At 36.1% G+C, this 17615-nt stretch overlaps 3 protein-coding genes across 3 annotated transcripts; all 3 read left to right on the top strand.

Moving 5' to 3' along the window:
• Positions 1–511: 511 nt before the first annotated feature.
• LOC110880447 (linamarin synthase 2) lies at positions 512–1873 on the top strand. Its single transcript, XM_022128970.2, has one exon. The coding sequence runs from the start codon at positions 747–749 to the stop codon at positions 1701–1703; it is 957 nt and encodes a 318-aa protein (XP_021984662.1). The 5' UTR covers positions 512–746; the 3' UTR covers positions 1704–1873.
• Positions 1874–3498: 1625 nt separating this feature from the next.
• Positions 3499–4650, top strand: LOC110880448 (linamarin synthase 2). Its single transcript, XM_022128971.2, has one exon. The coding sequence runs from the start codon at positions 3524–3526 to the stop codon at positions 4478–4480; it is 957 nt and encodes a 318-aa protein (XP_021984663.1). The 5' UTR covers positions 3499–3523; the 3' UTR covers positions 4481–4650.
• An 8917-nt stretch (positions 4651–13567) lies between these two features.
• Positions 13568–16750, top strand: LOC110883848 (hydrophobic protein RCI2B). Its single transcript, XM_022131498.2, has 3 exons — positions 13568–13803; positions 15544–15654; positions 16579–16750. The coding sequence occupies exons 1-2, from the start codon at positions 13723–13725 to the stop codon at positions 15625–15627; spliced, it is 165 nt and encodes a 54-aa protein (XP_021987190.1). The 5' UTR covers positions 13568–13722; the 3' UTR covers positions 15628–15654; positions 16579–16750.
• The last annotated feature ends 865 nt before the right edge of the window (positions 16751–17615 follow it).

Here is a 17615-nt window from a genome sequence, read left to right as displayed (position 1 = left end):
ACCAATCTCTGAATATCATCCTCATACATCTGATACTACCTATCTTGGTGGTCCATCTGCTGCCAAACCCGTATATGCTGTCAATCCAATTGAAATATCTCGTGTTGAACCTACCGCATCCGATGATACTAACCCACCAATCTCTGAATATCATCCTCATACATCTGATACTACCTATCTTGGTGGTCCATCTGCTGCCAAACCCGTATATGCTGTCAATCTAATTGAAAGTTGCAAAATTGTGTACACAACAGTTGATAGTCGACATTCCCTTCATGGATTTGAAATACCTACTCTTGATTCCATGTCAATACCAGTTAATGTTACGGTATCATCTGGTAATGCATCTGGGAATGTCAATATACCTGACCAATCGTTGTCGATTGACACTACTTCGACTGGTACAGCACCCAAAAATACAGAACCACCTCAATTGCAGTTCATTTGGTTTGAGAATAAAGGTACCCCATGTCCATTTTGTGTAATTTGTATATTATTCAATGTTATACATGTTTAAAATATGTTCACATTCATATTATGTTGTCACTAATTAATAATCAACAATATATGCACATGTGCACTGTGATAACTGAACCATATTATAAATTATGATATATTATAAATATATGCACATGTGCATGATGACGACAATTAATTTGTTATATTGTTATATTGTAGATGTCAAATAGGTCAATTTCTAAAGTTTCTATGATTCGTACATGTAATTATGAGCACTAATTAAATATATGAAATTGCTTGTAGATGATAACTATCTAACGGATGGCACATTAGAAAAATCAATAGACTGGATTCCAGCAATGAGCAATCTTCGTTATAAAGATATTCCAAGCTTCATTAGAATAACAGATCCAAACGATATCATGTTTAATATTGCAATGGATGAAGCTGAAAATAACTTGAGTTCACCTGCAATCATCATGAACACGTTTGATGCATTGGAACACAAAGTAATAGAAGCGATCGCTTCAAAATTCGATTATCCGAACATATATACAATAGGCCCTCTTCCTTTACTAGCCAGATATGTACCGGACGACAGTCCGGTACAATCACTCAACTCGAGTCTATGGATGTCAGACTCGAGTTGCTTAAAATGGCTAGACCAGAAGGAAGAAGGGAGTGTAATCTATGTTAATTATGGTAGCATAACTACCATGACTGATCAACACTTTGTCGAATTCGCGTGGGGCTTGGCACGCAGTATGCAACCGTTTTTATGGGTGGTTCGCCCCGATGTGACCATGGGGAATTCAGCAGTGTTACCCGGAGAACTCTTGGAAGAGATCAAGGATAGAGGAATGTTGGTGAGTTGGTGTGCTCAAGAAAAGGTTTTGGCCCACCGTTCGGTTGGTGCTTTTTTATCGCACTGCGGATGGAACTCGACAACTGAAAGCATACTCGAAGGTGTCCCGTTGATCTGTTGGCCGTTCTTTTCGGATCAACTAACAAATTGTCGATTCGCTTGCACCGAATGGGGGATTGGGATGGAAATTAATCATGATGTGAAAAGAAATGAAGTGGAAGTTGTTGTTAGGGAGATGATGCAAGGGGAGAAAGGGAAGGAAATGAGAAGAAATGCTAGAGATTGGAAAAGAAAAGCAAAAGAAGCTACTGAAATTGGTGGTTTATCATATAATAATTTCCAGAGATTTATCAAAGAGGCCCTTCATTACCATACTTGATTCTTGAAGAATAAAGATTTGATTAAAACTTATGTATTTCATTTATGTATGGTTTTTCTATATTTGAATTATTATTCAATCCACACATACTTCAAGGAAACAATTAGTGGCTTTATGTACAGAGGTTTAGAGGATGAGCCGAATGATGCATGTTTCAAAGTTGTCATTCATTTTAGTGTCTCAGTAATATATTAAGGGACTCAAAGCAGCCTTTCTATTCTTACGAGGTAGAGGTAAGGTTGTCTACATCTTACCTTCCTGAGACCCTACCTTAGCTTTACTATTGGTGGGATTTACTGAGTATGATGATGATGACGACTTGTAATATATTAAGGGTGTTAACACTTTAGTCAGTTCTCACCTCATCACTAAATATTTCGGTTAATGGAAATGTTTAACTAATCGGTTTGGTTAATTTTGGTTTTCAGTTATTGGTTAAATATACTCAATTCTTTGATAACTAGTTGACCACTAGGCTTATTTTTGGACTTGTCTTAATTGGATTAGGATTTTATATTTGGGTTTTAGAAAAAATGAAAAGGTTTCGACAAACCGAATACTGTTATAAAATACAGACATATCTCCTCCTGATCCTTCTCACATATTGTTATATTTTTGTTATATCTTGACTTTATCACTATATATATACATTTTATATATATATAGGATAAAGATCCGTTAGGAACCACCCTTTATTGCGAGAACCGCGAGAACCAGTGTGAACACATGGAAAAATTGTAAATATATTGAATTAACATAAAACACACGGTGTCATAATTGTAAATATATGGATCTGTAACATAAACACGCGTGTCCCCTGTTTTAGGGTTTCTTCATTACATTTGTTCCCAATCCACAATCTGCATCATCATCATCTACACTTTGATTGAGGTTCATGGCGGCTTACCGGCGGCACACATGAGTTTACGGTGGTTCTCGCGACATTAGACAACAGTGTATCCCACAAATTTCATTGCTGGGGCATTCGGGATTATTGCTACATATGGCGTCCTCTGATTCTTCCCGTGTTGAAATATCTCGTGTTGAACCTACCGCATCTGATGATACTAACTCACCAATCTCTGAATATCATCCTCATACATCTGATACTACCTATCTTGGTGGTCCATCTGCTGCCAAACCCGTATATGCTGTCAATCCAATTGAAATATCTCGTGTTGAACCTACCGCATCCGATGATACTAACCCACCAATCTCTGAATATCATCCTCATACATCTGATACTACCTATCTTGGTGGTCCATCTGCTGCCAAACCCGTATATGTTGTCAATCCAATTGAAAGTTGCAAAATTGTGTACACAACAGTTGATAGTCGACATTCCCTTCATGGATTTGAAATACCTACTCTTGATTCCATGTCAATACCAGTTAATGTTACGGTATCATCTGGTAATGCATCTGGGAATGTCAATATACCTGACCAATCGTTGTCGATTGACACTACTTCGACTGGTACAGCACCCAAAAATACAGAACCATCTCAATTGCAGTTCATTTGGTTTGAGAATAAAGGTATCCCATGTCCATTTTGTGTAATTTGTATATTATTCAATGTTATACATGTTTAAAATATGTTCACATTCATATTATGTTGTCACTAATTAATAATCAACAATATATGCACATGTGCACTGTGATAACTGAACCATATTATAAATTATGATATATTATAAATATATGCACATGTGCATGATGACGACAATTAATTTGTTATATTGTTATATTGTAGATGTCAAATAGGTCAATTTCTAAAGTTTCTATGATTCGTACATGTAATTATGAGCACTAATTAAATATATGAAATTGCTTGTAGATGATAACTATCTAACGGATGGCACATTAGAAAAATCAATAGACTGGATTCCAGCAATGAGCAATCTTCGTTATAAAGATATTCCAAGCTTCATTAGAACAACAGATCCAAACGATATCATGTTTAATATTGCAATGGATGAAGCTGAAAATAACTTGAGTTCACCTGCAATCATCATGAACACGTTTGATGCATTGGAACACAAAGTAATAGAAGCGATCGCTTCAAAATTCGATTATCCAAACATATATACAATAGGCCCTCTTCCTTTACTAGCCAGATATGTACCGGACGACAGTCCGGTACAATCACTCAACTCGAGTCTATGGATGTCAGACTCGAGTTGCTTAAAATGGCTAGACCAGAAGGAAGAAGGGAGTGTAATCTATGTTAATTATGGTAGCATAACTACCATGACTGATCAACACTTTGTCGAATTCGCGTGGGGCTTGGCACGCAGTATGCAACCGTTTTTATGGGTGGTTCGCCCCGATGTGACCATGGGGAATTCAGCAGTGTTACCCGGAGAACTCTTGGAAGAGATCAAGGATAGAGGAATGTTGGTGAGTTGGTGTGCTCAAGAAAAGGTTTTGGCCCACCGTTCGGTTGGTGCGTTTTTATCGCACTGCGGATGGAACTCGACAACTGAAAGCATACTCGAAGGTGTCCCGTTGATCTGTTGGCCGTTCTTTTCGGATCAACTAACAAATTGTCGATTCGCTTGCACCGAATGGGGGATTGGGATGGAAATTAATCATGATGTGAAAAGAAATGAAGTGGAAGTTGTTGTTAGGGAGATGATGCAAGGGGAGAAAGGGAAGGAAATGAGAAGAAATGCTAGAGAATGGAAAAGAAAAGCAAAAGAAGCTACTGAAATTGGTGGTTTATCATATAATAATTTCCAGAGATTTATCAAAGAGGCCCTTCATTACCATACTTGATTCTTGAAGAATAAAGATTTGATTAAAACTTATGTATTTCATTTATGTATGGTTTTTCTATATTTGAATTATTATTCAATCCACACATACTTCAAGGAAACAATTAGTGGCTTTATGTACAGAGGTTTAGAGGATGAGCCGAATGATGCATGTTTCAAAGTTGTCATTCATTTTAGTGTCTCAGTAATATATTAAGGGACTCAAAGCAGCCTTTCTATTCTTACGAGGTAGAGGTAAGGTTGTCTACATCTTACCTTCCTGAGACCCTACCTTAGCTTTACTATTGGTGGGATTTACTGAGTATGATGATGATGACGACTTGTAATATATTAAGGGTGTTAACACTTTAGTCAGTTCTCACCTCATCACTAAATATTTCGGTTAATGGAAATGTTTAACTAATCGGTTTGGTTAATTTTGGTTTTCAGTTATTGGTTAAATATACTCAATTCTTTGATAACTAGTTGACCACTAGGCTTATTTTTGGACTTGTCTTAATTGGATTAGGATTTTATATTTGGGTTTTAGAAAAAATGAAAAGGTTTCGACAAACCGAATACTGTTATAAAATACAGACATATCTCCTCCTGATCCTTCTCACATATTGTTATATTTTTGTTATATCTTGACTTTATCACTATATATATACATTTTATATATATATAGGATAAAGATCCGTTAGGAACCACCCTTTATTGCGAGAACCGCGAGAACCAGTGTGAACACATGGAAAAATTGTAAATATATTGAATTAACATAAAACACACGGTGTCATAATTGTAAATATATGGATCTGTAACATAAACACGCGTGTCCCCTGTTTTAGGGTTTCTTCATTACATTTGTTCCCAATCCACAATCTGCATCATCATCATCTACACTTTGATTGAGGTTCATGGCGGCTTACCGGCGGCACACATGAGTTTACGGTGGTTCTCGCGACATTAGACAACAGTGTATCCCACAAATTTCATTGCTGGGGCATTCGGGATTATTGCTACATATGGCGTCCTCTGATTCATCCCGTGTTGAAATATCTCGTGTTGAACCTACCGCATCCGATGATACTAACTCACCAATCTCTGAATATCATCCTCATACATCTGATACTACCTATCTTGGTGGTCCATCTGCTGCCAAACCCGTATATGCTGTCAATCCAATTGAAATATCTCGTGTTGAACCTACCGCATCCGATGATACTAACCCACCAATCTCTGAATATCATCCTCATACATCTGATACTACCTATCTTGGTGGTCCATCTGCTGCCAAACCCGTATATGCTGTCAATCCAATTGAAAGTTGCAAAATTGTGTACACAACAGTTGATAGTCGACATTCCCTTCATGGATTTGAAATACCTACTCTTGATTCCATGTCAATACCAGTTAATGTTACGGTATCATCTGGTAATGCATCTGGGAATGTCAATATACCTGACCAATCGTTGTCGATTGACACTACTTCGACTGGTACAGCACCCAAAAATACAGAACCACCTCAATTGCAGTTCATTCGGTTTGAGAATAAAGGTATCCCATGTCCATTTTGTGTAATTTGTATATTATTCAATGTTATACATGTTTAAAATATGTTCCCATTCATATTATGTTGTCACTAATTAATAATCAACAATATATGCACATGTGCACTGTGATAACTGAACCATATTATAAATTATGATATATTATAAATATATGCACATGTGCATGATGACGACAATTAATTTGTTATATTGTATATTAAATTACATTGCACATGTAATTTGTTAAATTTTCTTATTAAATTCACAGGAACGGTTATGGCTGTTATACATTCTACACCCAATGGCACCCCATATTGGATACCTGAAGTTGATGTTGAATACATACCTGAAGTTGCAGTCCATTCGATTTGTGACTAAAGGTATTATGTTGACTGTAATTGATGTATATACTTTGTAAATGATATTATATTAAATGATATGCACATGTGCATTATATTTACTGTAAATGATGGTGTATTAAATTATATGCACATGTGCATTATGTTGATTGTAAATGATATTATATTAAATTATATGAAAATGTGCATTGTGTTGAAAATTAGACTATGTCGTTGATGTATGGGTTCTGAACAAGTGCCTTATGGATGACTATCCAATTATGTACAGGATGGCAGCAAACAAAGGGGCTTGGGTGGCGGACAACTACAAAAAAATAGGGGAGGTGACTATGTGGGATTGGCAACGGAAGAACAATCCGACAACCGGGGAGGCATTGGTGGAGTTTATGTAGCTTTTGGCGTTGCTGAGATACACCAGAATGAAGACGGTCAATAAGGGTTGGGTTGGCACTCAGAAAAATAAGTCGACTTTCAATGTTAAACCCGTTAGATAGGATTTGTGTGTCACAAGCGGGGACCCGTCGAGTGGCTTTGTAATGACCTAGAACGGTTGGGCTACACCTAAAGCCAATATGTTAGCATGGAAAGGCGTCGAAGGCAGGTTACCGACAAAGATGGAGCTGTAAAAAGGGGGATTCATATCAGCAACACATTGTGCCCGGTTTGCTGATACGAGCAATAAACTGTTGAACACATCCTCATTCCGTGTTTGATGTCGAAAACTCTATGGTGGATGGTCAGAGCATGGCTGGGAGTAAAACATTTACATTCTTACTCAACAGTGGCATATATTATCTTTTTTTTCCTGTAAGCTGGATATTTCTAAGAAGAAGAAAAAGGCAGTCAACTGCATAGTGATGGTTACATTATGGATCATATGGTCGAGCAGAAATGAGAAGGTATTCAAAGTCGTGCAGTGTTCAAATGCTAGAAGACTGGAATAAGTCAATGAGTGTACTCTGTTGTGGATGAAAGTCATAGCCAAAATGGAGAATTTAGTGATTGAATAGTGCTACACCAGTGGTGTGAATGTAATAGAAAAATAGGAGTTTATATGTTTACTGTAAGTGTACTTCTCTAGTTCATGTCTAAAGTTATGCTTTGAATATATGGCATCTTGTTATGTTCAAAAAAAATGTCGTTGTATATAAATTGATAATGCTCGTGTGCATTATGTTGATAATTACATTATGCACACGTGCATTATATTGACAATTACATTATGTATACATTTGAAAAAATATAGGATGATAAGGGTGATGCAGACGAGAGAAGAATTCAAAAACGGTTCCAGAGACAGAGACATACAAGAGACGTACGTCTATTTATCGGTTAACTTGATTCATACATTATACTACATACAATGAAACCCCAATTTGCCAACCTTAAAGACTTTTATTTTGATTACGTTATAGTTGATAACGAGCTACAATTGATGTGTGTAAAATGCAACATATAAGTTACATCAAATAAGGCATAAAACTAACCATTTTTAAGTACTAATGTTGGAAAAAGAGTGTTTTTGTCTTCCTTTTGTATTTTCAGGATTAAATGAGCTCAAATTAACAAAAGAAGCAAAAAGACAGCTAAATCTAACACAAATACAAGAAAAGGGACACAAGTGGATTGCCCGACCCCTCAACAGCATCTTCCCAAGCAAAACAGAGAAGGCAGAAGACTGAACACGCCCCGTGCTCAGCCAGCACGGGGCCGTGCCCAAGAAGCAGCAGAAAAGACAAACCTATAGAAGCTTCTATTGCCCACCACGGGGCCGTGCCCAGCGAACACGGGGGCGTGGCGAAAGTACTGCAGGCGCATTAATTGTAATTGCAAATTACAATTAATGAAGAGAGAGATTGTCAGACGGGCACGGTGCCGTGTGCAGCGGACACGGGGCCGTGCCCAGGCTTCTGTTCAGCCTATAAATAGGAGTGCTTGGTTTCATTGCAACTCATCCCTTGGCACACCACCTCTCTCACACTTCATCCACCACCATCATCCATTGTCCATCATAGAGTGTGTGAGTCGTCTCGGGATCCAAGATTGATCGTAAGAGTTCTTGACAATCAAGGCCATGTTTGCCTAAGTCTCTTACATCACTTGGTGAAGACAAGTGTTTAGTATAATACTTTTTATTTTTAATCTTTTGCACTTTTTATTTGGTTTTGTATTAATGACTTTAATAATTAGTTGCTTATGTTGAAGGTGACTTTTCCTTATCGTTTGTCCGTGGTGTCTTGGCATTATTTTACTGTCTATATAAAATAAAAGATTTTCACCATTCATATCTCCACAGTCTATATGGAGGTATGTTGGCTACCTGGTCGGGGGTTAAGGGAACGGTTTGGTAAGGGTCTTGCCCTTGTTCAGCGTTTAGAGGTCCTGCAAGGGACCTGGGTCAAATTTAGTAGGATCTCCTTCAATGCCCATAGGTATTGGATGGCGGGGATCCAAACTCTTTGACCCCCTCATAAGTTAACTACTATTAATACTATAACCTGGCTATTTAGGACTGTATCCCTGCTGACTCAGACTACTTAGTCGAGGGTAACGTCACCTCCAAAAGAGGGGCCTACCATAAGTTGCATTAATAACTTAATTCATTATCTTTCAATAATCCGACCCTTTAGGATTGTATCCTTGCTGACTCAAACTACTGGGTTGAGGGTAACGTCGCCTTCAAAAGAGGGACCTACTACAATAACTAAGATAATCTCTTAAACAAGTGCAAAAGTGCGAAAATAATCAAAGGTTATACTAATACACGAGTCGGATCCAAGTGATTCATCTTGTCTATCTGTTTTTATTTTTATTTTATTTTTCAGCTTTTAGTTAGTTTTTATTTTCTTAGTTTAAAAATCTTTTCTAACATTTTGATTTGGTTAGACGTTGAGGATAAACCGGTACTAAAAGCTCTTGTGTCCTTGGACGACCTCGGTATCTTACTAACACTATACTACGTCCACGATGGGTGCACTTGCCCATATGTGTGTTTAGTGTTAGTAAATATCGTGTTTTATAAATTTAAAACTTGGTTAAAAGTGTAAAAAGGGCTTAAAATATACATCTAAAATATATTACACTACACACGCATCAACAATCGTTCTTAGATGTTCAACAAGACGTCGTAAATTGACCAAACCCAAATTTATGATTCTTGAATTAACTATTTATGACGATAAACAAATTCCAATCAGTATTCACTTTGATTATGTATTTTTTAGTTGTCATGATGTGGATTATCAATTTTACATTTTGATTGTGTTTTTTAGTTGTTTTCATGTGCATTGCCAAACTTAATGTATTGACAGAAAGATGCACATGTGCATACATGTTTTTTCTGTTTAACTTAACATGGTTATTTGATACGGAATAAAAATATGCACACGCGCAATATACGTGTTCTAATAATGCTCATGTGTACCCATACATATTTTTTAACAACATAACAGCACGCTTTGATACGTATATACATTGCTTTAATATACATAATACATCCTTTGATATACATAATACATCGACATATGATTACTAATTTTGAATAACGCACATGTGCATCCATACATAATTTATCCTATACAACTACTGTCAACCAAATATACCCACACCACATTAGTTAGCCACTTACTACTGCCCAAACAAAAAAAAGAAAAAAACAAACACTACGTGTTTCATGCCCTTGAATCATCCACATATAACATCCATAACATCTTATTATTTGTTCCTTTTTCCAGTTGTTAAGCACACCCCATCATTCCTATTGCTTCAATGCCTCTTCGTCTAACATCTGCTTAACTCTTTCATCTGTTAATCCATGTATTTTTTCCATCGATGATCTACAATGAGCATGTGTATCAACATTAATTTATGATCAATATATAAAATATGCACACATGCATCATTATATACATGTGAATAAACATTAAATACCTTAATAACCTATGTTGACAAATTATGCACATGTGCATATTAACATATTCTCTCAATCTATGCACATATGCATAACTATATATTACACAATTATACCTTATTAACATATTCCAAGATTAAATACACATTCTCATAACTGTATAACACACCAAAAAACACCTAAATAAAACTAAATACCGATTACAGATCATTGGTGCATAGGTGAGACTCTTATTCAAAGTCAAGTCATATGCATCAACATTATCTACCTTGTTAAACTATTATTGCAAACTATGCACACGTGCATATTAACCTATTATAACAATTTATACACATGTGGATAACTACATAGATCACAAATTTAGTTTATTATCCTGTTATGTGTAATCATATTTTGTCAAGATATGCACATGTGCATAACTGTGTATCACACAATTATACATAATCAACATGTTCTGTGTAAGCCTGTTCTGTCAGAAAATATGCACATGTGCATATCTATATAGATCACAACATTACCTTATTATCTTGTTCCGTGTAAGCATATTCTATTAAAATATGCACATGTGCATAACTATAGCTATGCACATGTGCATTAACATGACATAACTTATCAACAGTTATAACTCAGTAAAAAAACCCTAAAACTTACCAAATCAAATTTCGTGTTGCCCATCATATCTAGCATTATTCACATAACATTATTCAGCAAGAAAAACTATATGAACAAACACATAACTACCTCATTACATATAGTTCTATCACAACATTCGCCCCTGTTCACTCGAAAAATCATATATATAACACAATTTTCAATAATGCAGATATGAAACAGATATGAAACGACTGCTTAAGTGTCATAATCACATAATAACATATCTGAATCGATGATTAAGAGTTGTATTGTCATATACAACTACAAAACAAAATGTATGAACTTACAAATTCACAGAACGGTGCAACAGAGAATCGTGATTCCGTTAGACGACATATGTTCTTCAAATTATCCTTATTTGTACAACAAACCTTGATGATTATGATCGTTTTGCCCTAATTTCGAATCGAAGACGAATGTGCGATCGATGATTATGTTCATATTGCACTAATATCGAACATACGACGAATTTTGATGACGAATTGCTGATATTGTGGAGTGACGAACTTGATTTTTTATGAATCACTATGATGAATCGCAGATTGATGATGCTTGGGGGATTGTCGAACATGAATACTTGATAGATTGTGATTTATTTTTTGTTTGAAGTCCAGTACTATAGGATGCAGGGAGAGGAGCGACTAATTTACAAGTTGTATGTATTTACAAAATTGCCCCCTGTTCACATTGGTTCTCGCGGTTCTCGCAATAAGGGTGGTTCTTGCATGAACCCTACCCTATATATATATATATATATATATATATATATATATATATATATATATATATATATATATATATATATATATATATATATATATATATATATATATATATTGGCGCAGAACGGACACTTTATAGATATACATTTTTCCGGAAAGTTTATATGTTTTATCATTTGGTGCCCCCTAATTAGGGGTTTTTAATTGTATTTTAATGATCGTAAGCCTTCATGCCATTCGTTGCTTGTTCGGACAGTTTTCAGAACTAGCCGGCATGAATAGTGTGTTCCGGTGAATAGTGTGTTCCGGTGAATAGTGTTTTCAGTATTTCGCCAACATATTTGGACATAGTTTGTAGTTTTCTCGCGACGCGAGAAATGTAATGATATTATTTGACATATTTAACCATGTCCTATGATTGTTAGACTTTACGGGACCTAATCATGCATTAATTAAGTCGTAACGAACGCAACTAAACGTATAAATTAAGTTGTTAAGTTGTACGGAATTACCATTATTTTTGCCGGTTGTCACATTCTCCCCCCATTAAAAGAATTTCGTCCCGAAATTCAAGCTGCATTACCGGTTGCAGGGGAGCCTTGGAACAAATGCGGGTACTTGGACTTGATTTGATCTTCGTATTCCCATGTATACTCGGGACCTTGACGTGAGTTCCACTGAACTTTAACCAGTTCAATACGACTTATCCGCGTCTTGTGGACCTTCCAGTCCGTAACCTCAACAGGTTCTTCAGTAAATTGGAGTTTGTCATTAATGTGTATCTCGCCCGTTGGGATGACCACTGTCTCTTGAGTAGGGCTTTTCTTTAAATTCGACACATGGAATGTGTCGTGTACACTATTAAGCTCTTCCGGTAGCTTTACCTTGTAGGCTACGGTTCCAATCTTTTCCAATATCTTAAAGGGTCTATAATATATCGTGGGTTCAACTTCCCACGCTTACCGAATCTGACTTCGCCCTTCTAAGGCGAGACTTTCATTAAAACCTTGTCTTCGACCTCGAAGGATAATGTTTTTCGTCATTTGTTGGCGTAGCTCTTTTTTCTATCACGAGCCGCCTTGATACGCTCTCGTATCTGAAAAATTTTGTCCGTAGTCTCCTAGACTAACTCCGGACCAATGAGTTCCAACATAGCGGAGACCGACATTTTCGTCCACACAAAGTTTCAAATGGGGCGGCGTGGATGCTAGTGTGATAATTGTTATTATATGAGAACTCCACTAAAGGCAAGTGAGTATCCCAATTTCCACCCAAATCCATCACACAAGCACGTAGCATATCCTCCAAAGTTTGTATCGCCCGCTCACTTTGGCCGTCCGTTTGAGGGTGAAAGGTCGTGCTAAGATCCAATCGTGATCTAAAGGCCTTCTGGAATGACTGCCAAATTCTTGACACAAACCAACCGTCTCGATCCCATATGATAGAAACAGACACTCCATGTCAATATACATATATGTGTATATTCAAAAAAACCTCTTAAAAACGTGCGATTAAAATTAGAAAAAATAGAGAAAATTTGTGGTTAAAATGTTTCTCAAATTTTCTCAAACAATATGTTTTTCTTTTAGGCGGATTGCAAGTTAGTCTAGTTTTTCCCTAACATATTCTTGTTCATGTTTAAACTAATTTGCGTTATCTCAGTTATGTCCATTTGCATTTATTCATCTTGTTCACTTTTATTCGATCGTTTATATTCATTTGATAATTTGTTAAGTTACTAACACATGCATGTGATGTTCGTATTCGTTCCCTGCATTTACATGCCTTGGCCATACTATACACTACTCGCTAGTTTCAATATAAAAGTTATCAAACAATTTAGCAAATATTACAGTTTATAATAATAATATAATAAAAGGTGATAAAATATTCAAGGATAAGGAAATGGCTGAATCGGGATCCAATCCAATAGGCGATAATATCAAGGACAGTTGGCGTAGCCCCAACCTCATCCGTCGGCCTTGGCCTACAACTCCTGGATTTTCAGCATATTAATTGGCGACCATTTTTCATCAAACACAATTGAATTCAAGCATAATTGATTAAAAATGTCGACTGCAACTTTTGTAGATATTATCTTAGCCATTATCCTACCTCCTCTTGGTGTTTTCCTCAGGTTTGGCTGCAAGGTATATCTACCTCATCCTATTTCTTAAGTTATATACACTTTAAGCAAAACTACACTATTTGAAAGAATATACTATGTATCGGCAACATTATAAGCCGTTAAAACTCATGTATCCGAATTTTTCAACGGTTGTTTCACTATCCAATATCCGAAATTTCATTCGGATAGTGAAATGGATATCCGAATTCCTAAAACCAACCAAAAAGTAGTCAAATACAAATTTATTACATTACAAATCATAAATAGCTAAAAATACAATATCATTTAAACACTAAAAAAGTCTCAGAAATTTCAAAACGCCAAAAGAATAGATGAAGTTTATAAATAATAAGTAATAAATATAATTTAAAATTAATTAATTAATTAATTAAAAGATATCAGACATTTGGATATATGATTTCTTTTAGTTACTATCTGAATCCAAAATTTCATATATCCAAAGTTTTGGATTTTTTTTTTTTTTTTTTTTTTTGAGTTTGGAATTTCGGGCTATTCTAATGTTTTTGCACAACCCTACTAACCGGCTTACAAATGCATTTGATACAAAACTAATTTTGAGTAACTAGTGTAGCTTGCGAACTGAGTGAACAAATCCTGGTCATACACGTGTGTAGATCAATGGCCAGGATTTGATGTTGAAATACACTAGTGTATTTTACGATTTGATGATGAGATCCTGGCCATACACGTGTGTAGATCAATGGTCAAGATTTGTTCACTCAGTTCACAAATACACTAGTGTTCACTCTAGAACCGTACCCTATATATATATATAAAAGTTAGGGAAACCCTAAAAGAAATCAAACAATTTTGTATATCTTTTAACATGTCTATGCACTTCTAATAACTATCGATGGAAACCGGAGTCTTATTTACATTCGTCTTCGTTGGGGATATTTTGTAAATAGCGATAATCAGAGAGGCGTGTGATCATTTTCAGATCAAATTATTTTGATATTTCTCCCGAATAATTCAATCGGATACAACTCAGAATTCGAGAACAAAAACTAGTATGTGTATTAAAAATTCGTATGAACCAGAGAGAACGTAACCAAAAACAGCGATTTTGAATTACGAGATTAGGGTTTGGTAACGGCCATGAGGCAGTTATCTCTATTTTAATTCAAATTGCTTCTTTTAGAGCCATTTTTTTTTAATCTAGAAATTAATGTTAATTTTCTAATTTGACCCAGCCAAGGGCTCTGTCTCTTGAACCCCGCCAGGGGCTGCTAACCCTTTGGACCTTGCTCCCAGGGGTGTTGTCCCCGGACCCCCGCCCCTTGGAACCCCCATTTGGGGCCATTGGCGTAGCTTTCAAGGGGCTGGGGGGCGCCCGACCCCCCGAGCTTTTCGCTCAGTAGTGTTATGTACATACGTTTCGCATATAATTTTTTAGGTATATACGTTTTCGACCCCCCCCCCCTCGGTTTTATAAAAAAAATTTACTTATATAGAATTTTTAGTTCCGGTGACTTCCGACCCCCGTTGGAAATTTTCAAGCTTCGCCACTGTTCGGGGCATCGCCCGAACACCCAGAATTATAACAACTCGAACAAGCGTGCACTCCCGCACCTCCTAACTTGTTCGATGTGTATTATAATTCATTTTGGTCACCATATCAATTCCAGTTATACTAAAATATCTAAGAAATTTTTAATATACAAACTTAAAAAAAGGTGAGGATACTGAACTGAGTATCCGTATAATAAATAATATAACGTTGGCTTTGAATGAATTGTAGGTGGAGTTCTGGATTTGTGTGCTTCTAACCTTGTTCGGGTGGATCCCGGGTATCTTATATGCGGTCTATGTAATCACCAAGTGAAGTGAAGTGACAATGAAATAAGAAAAGGTAAAATCTTTAAACATTATCAGGCAGGCCTATTTGCGATTATTTAACTGTATAAAAAACTAAAAATAATTTATAGGTTCACGACACGAAACTAATAGTTTATACCCGTAAAAGGAACTAGATTGTCCATTTTCATAGATACATAACGCAACATAGAGTACCGACAGTATTCAAAATATACTTTTAACTGCACCTAATAGTGTACAATTTCCAACTCTTTTTTAGGTTAAAATCAGTATTTAACTGTAAAAATATTACCACAAAGCAACTTGTTTAAAAAGCTAAAATGTGAATAACAAAGCAACTTGTTTAAAAAAAAATGTGAATAACAAAGCAACTTGTTTTCACGACTCAAACACGTGATCTATAGGTCACATGACAACAACCTTACCGTTGCTAAAAGACTTAAATATGATACACTAAATTATGTAAAAAAAAACACCGTCAATTTTTTTATACTTTCAGAATATTGACGAAATTCTTCATAATAGATATAATTAAAATAAACATTTTATTGTTATATACAGTTGCACAGTTGTGGATCGATTAGTTGCATTCATTTGACATAAGAGTAAACTTCCGTTTTGCTCTCTGTGGTTTGATCACTTTAACGGTTTTGCCCCAAACCTTTAAAAATAGCCATTTTCCTCCAATAGTTTGCTATGGTTTTTCCATTTTGCTCCTTGCCTCTAACTCCATCCAAATTGTCTGTTTTTCCATTTTGCTCCACGCAGGGAGCAAAATGGAAAAACCATAGCAAATTATTGGAGGAAATTGCTATATTTAAAGGTTTGAGGCAAAACCGTTAAAGTGACCAAACTACAGGGAGCAAAATGAAAGTTTACCCTTGACATAATTATGATATATCATATATTGTATGACCTTTTACTCCCACTCACTCTCTTGGTATGTTGTTTCCAACAGGTGGTGGACACCAAGGGTTGGATAAGAGAATATGGTTTTATTGATTACTTTTGGTTTCTTATTTATTTGAACTATTTAAGTAAGACTTGTTGAGATTAACTTTATTGTAATCGACTCAATTTATTGCAGAAGTTTATTTATGAAATAAATCAAGTCTATTGGACGTGAAATATATCTAATGAATGAGAAATATGTCATAATCTCTTCTTGAAATGGTATAGTTTAATACTTTAATATGAACAGATTTGTTCAAAGATAAAACTATTACACATTAATCACTTTAAAATTGTGTTTTCAGAAAACATTGGTTTAGAATTCTACCATCTAGGCCTGAGGGTAAACAAGTTGTTTCCACGTTACACGAGTTTTAAGTGCATACGGATAGGTGCGGTAATTTCCAACCGAACACGAAAATAGAAGTTTTGGTTTGCCATATTTAATAGATGTTTAGTTAAAAACAGGTCAACCCACTAACATGTTTAACCCATTTTTCACAGTCCAACAACCCGATTAACATGTTTACAACTTGTTTATTGTCCACTAACCCGGTTGATGCGCTCAAATAAATGAGCTAAACAAGTAGTTTTGGGGTTACATGGTTTTAGGTATGAGTCGTGTTGGAGTTGAACAATTCAACCCACCACTGACCACCCTATCAATCCACCAACCCCACACGATTGACAACCATAATTGCGATGGAGATGGTTCATGGACCATTTCCCTCTCCATGTCGGATAGCAACAAGAACCCCCACAAGCCCCCCTCTGTATACTTCACCTTCTCCCGTCCGTGTTGGTCTGCAGATCCACCCCCAGAAACCTTGTCGTCCGTCGCTTCTCTTTTCCGCCTCAGCATCAGCTCACCCACGGACAGATCGAAAACCCCTGATTGTGGATACCTATTCAGGTAAGCCTAAGCCCACACAAATATTTTCTACTTCTATCCAAATCACCAATGAACAAGCTTTATCATTATTGCTATGTCAAACCCACATTGGCAGAACACTCGTTAGCAGTTTTCTTACTTCTACTGGCGGT

The sequence above is a fragment of the Helianthus annuus genome, chromosome 7, assembly GCF_002127325.2.
Source record: "Helianthus annuus cultivar XRQ/B chromosome 7, HanXRQr2.0-SUNRISE, whole genome shotgun sequence".
Lineage (NCBI taxonomy): Eukaryota > Viridiplantae > Streptophyta > Magnoliopsida > Asterales > Asteraceae > Helianthus > Helianthus annuus.
Note: the sequence above shows the minus strand (reverse complement) of the source record. Positions and strands in the feature narration are given on the sequence as shown.

Coding starts and splice junctions, on each gene's coding strand:
- LOC110883848 (XM_022131498.2), top strand. CDS start 13,723: ATGTCGACTGCAACTTTTGTAGATATTATCTTAGCCATTATCCTACCT. Junction 13,804..15,543: donor TCCTCAGGTTTGGCTGCAAG/GTATATCTACCT, acceptor AATGAATTGTAG/GTGGAGTTCTGGATTTGTGT.
- LOC110880447 (XM_022128970.2), top strand. CDS start 747: ATGAAATTGCTTGTAGATGATAACTATCTAACGGATGGCACATTAGAA.
- LOC110880448 (XM_022128971.2), top strand. CDS start 3,524: ATGAAATTGCTTGTAGATGATAACTATCTAACGGATGGCACATTAGAA.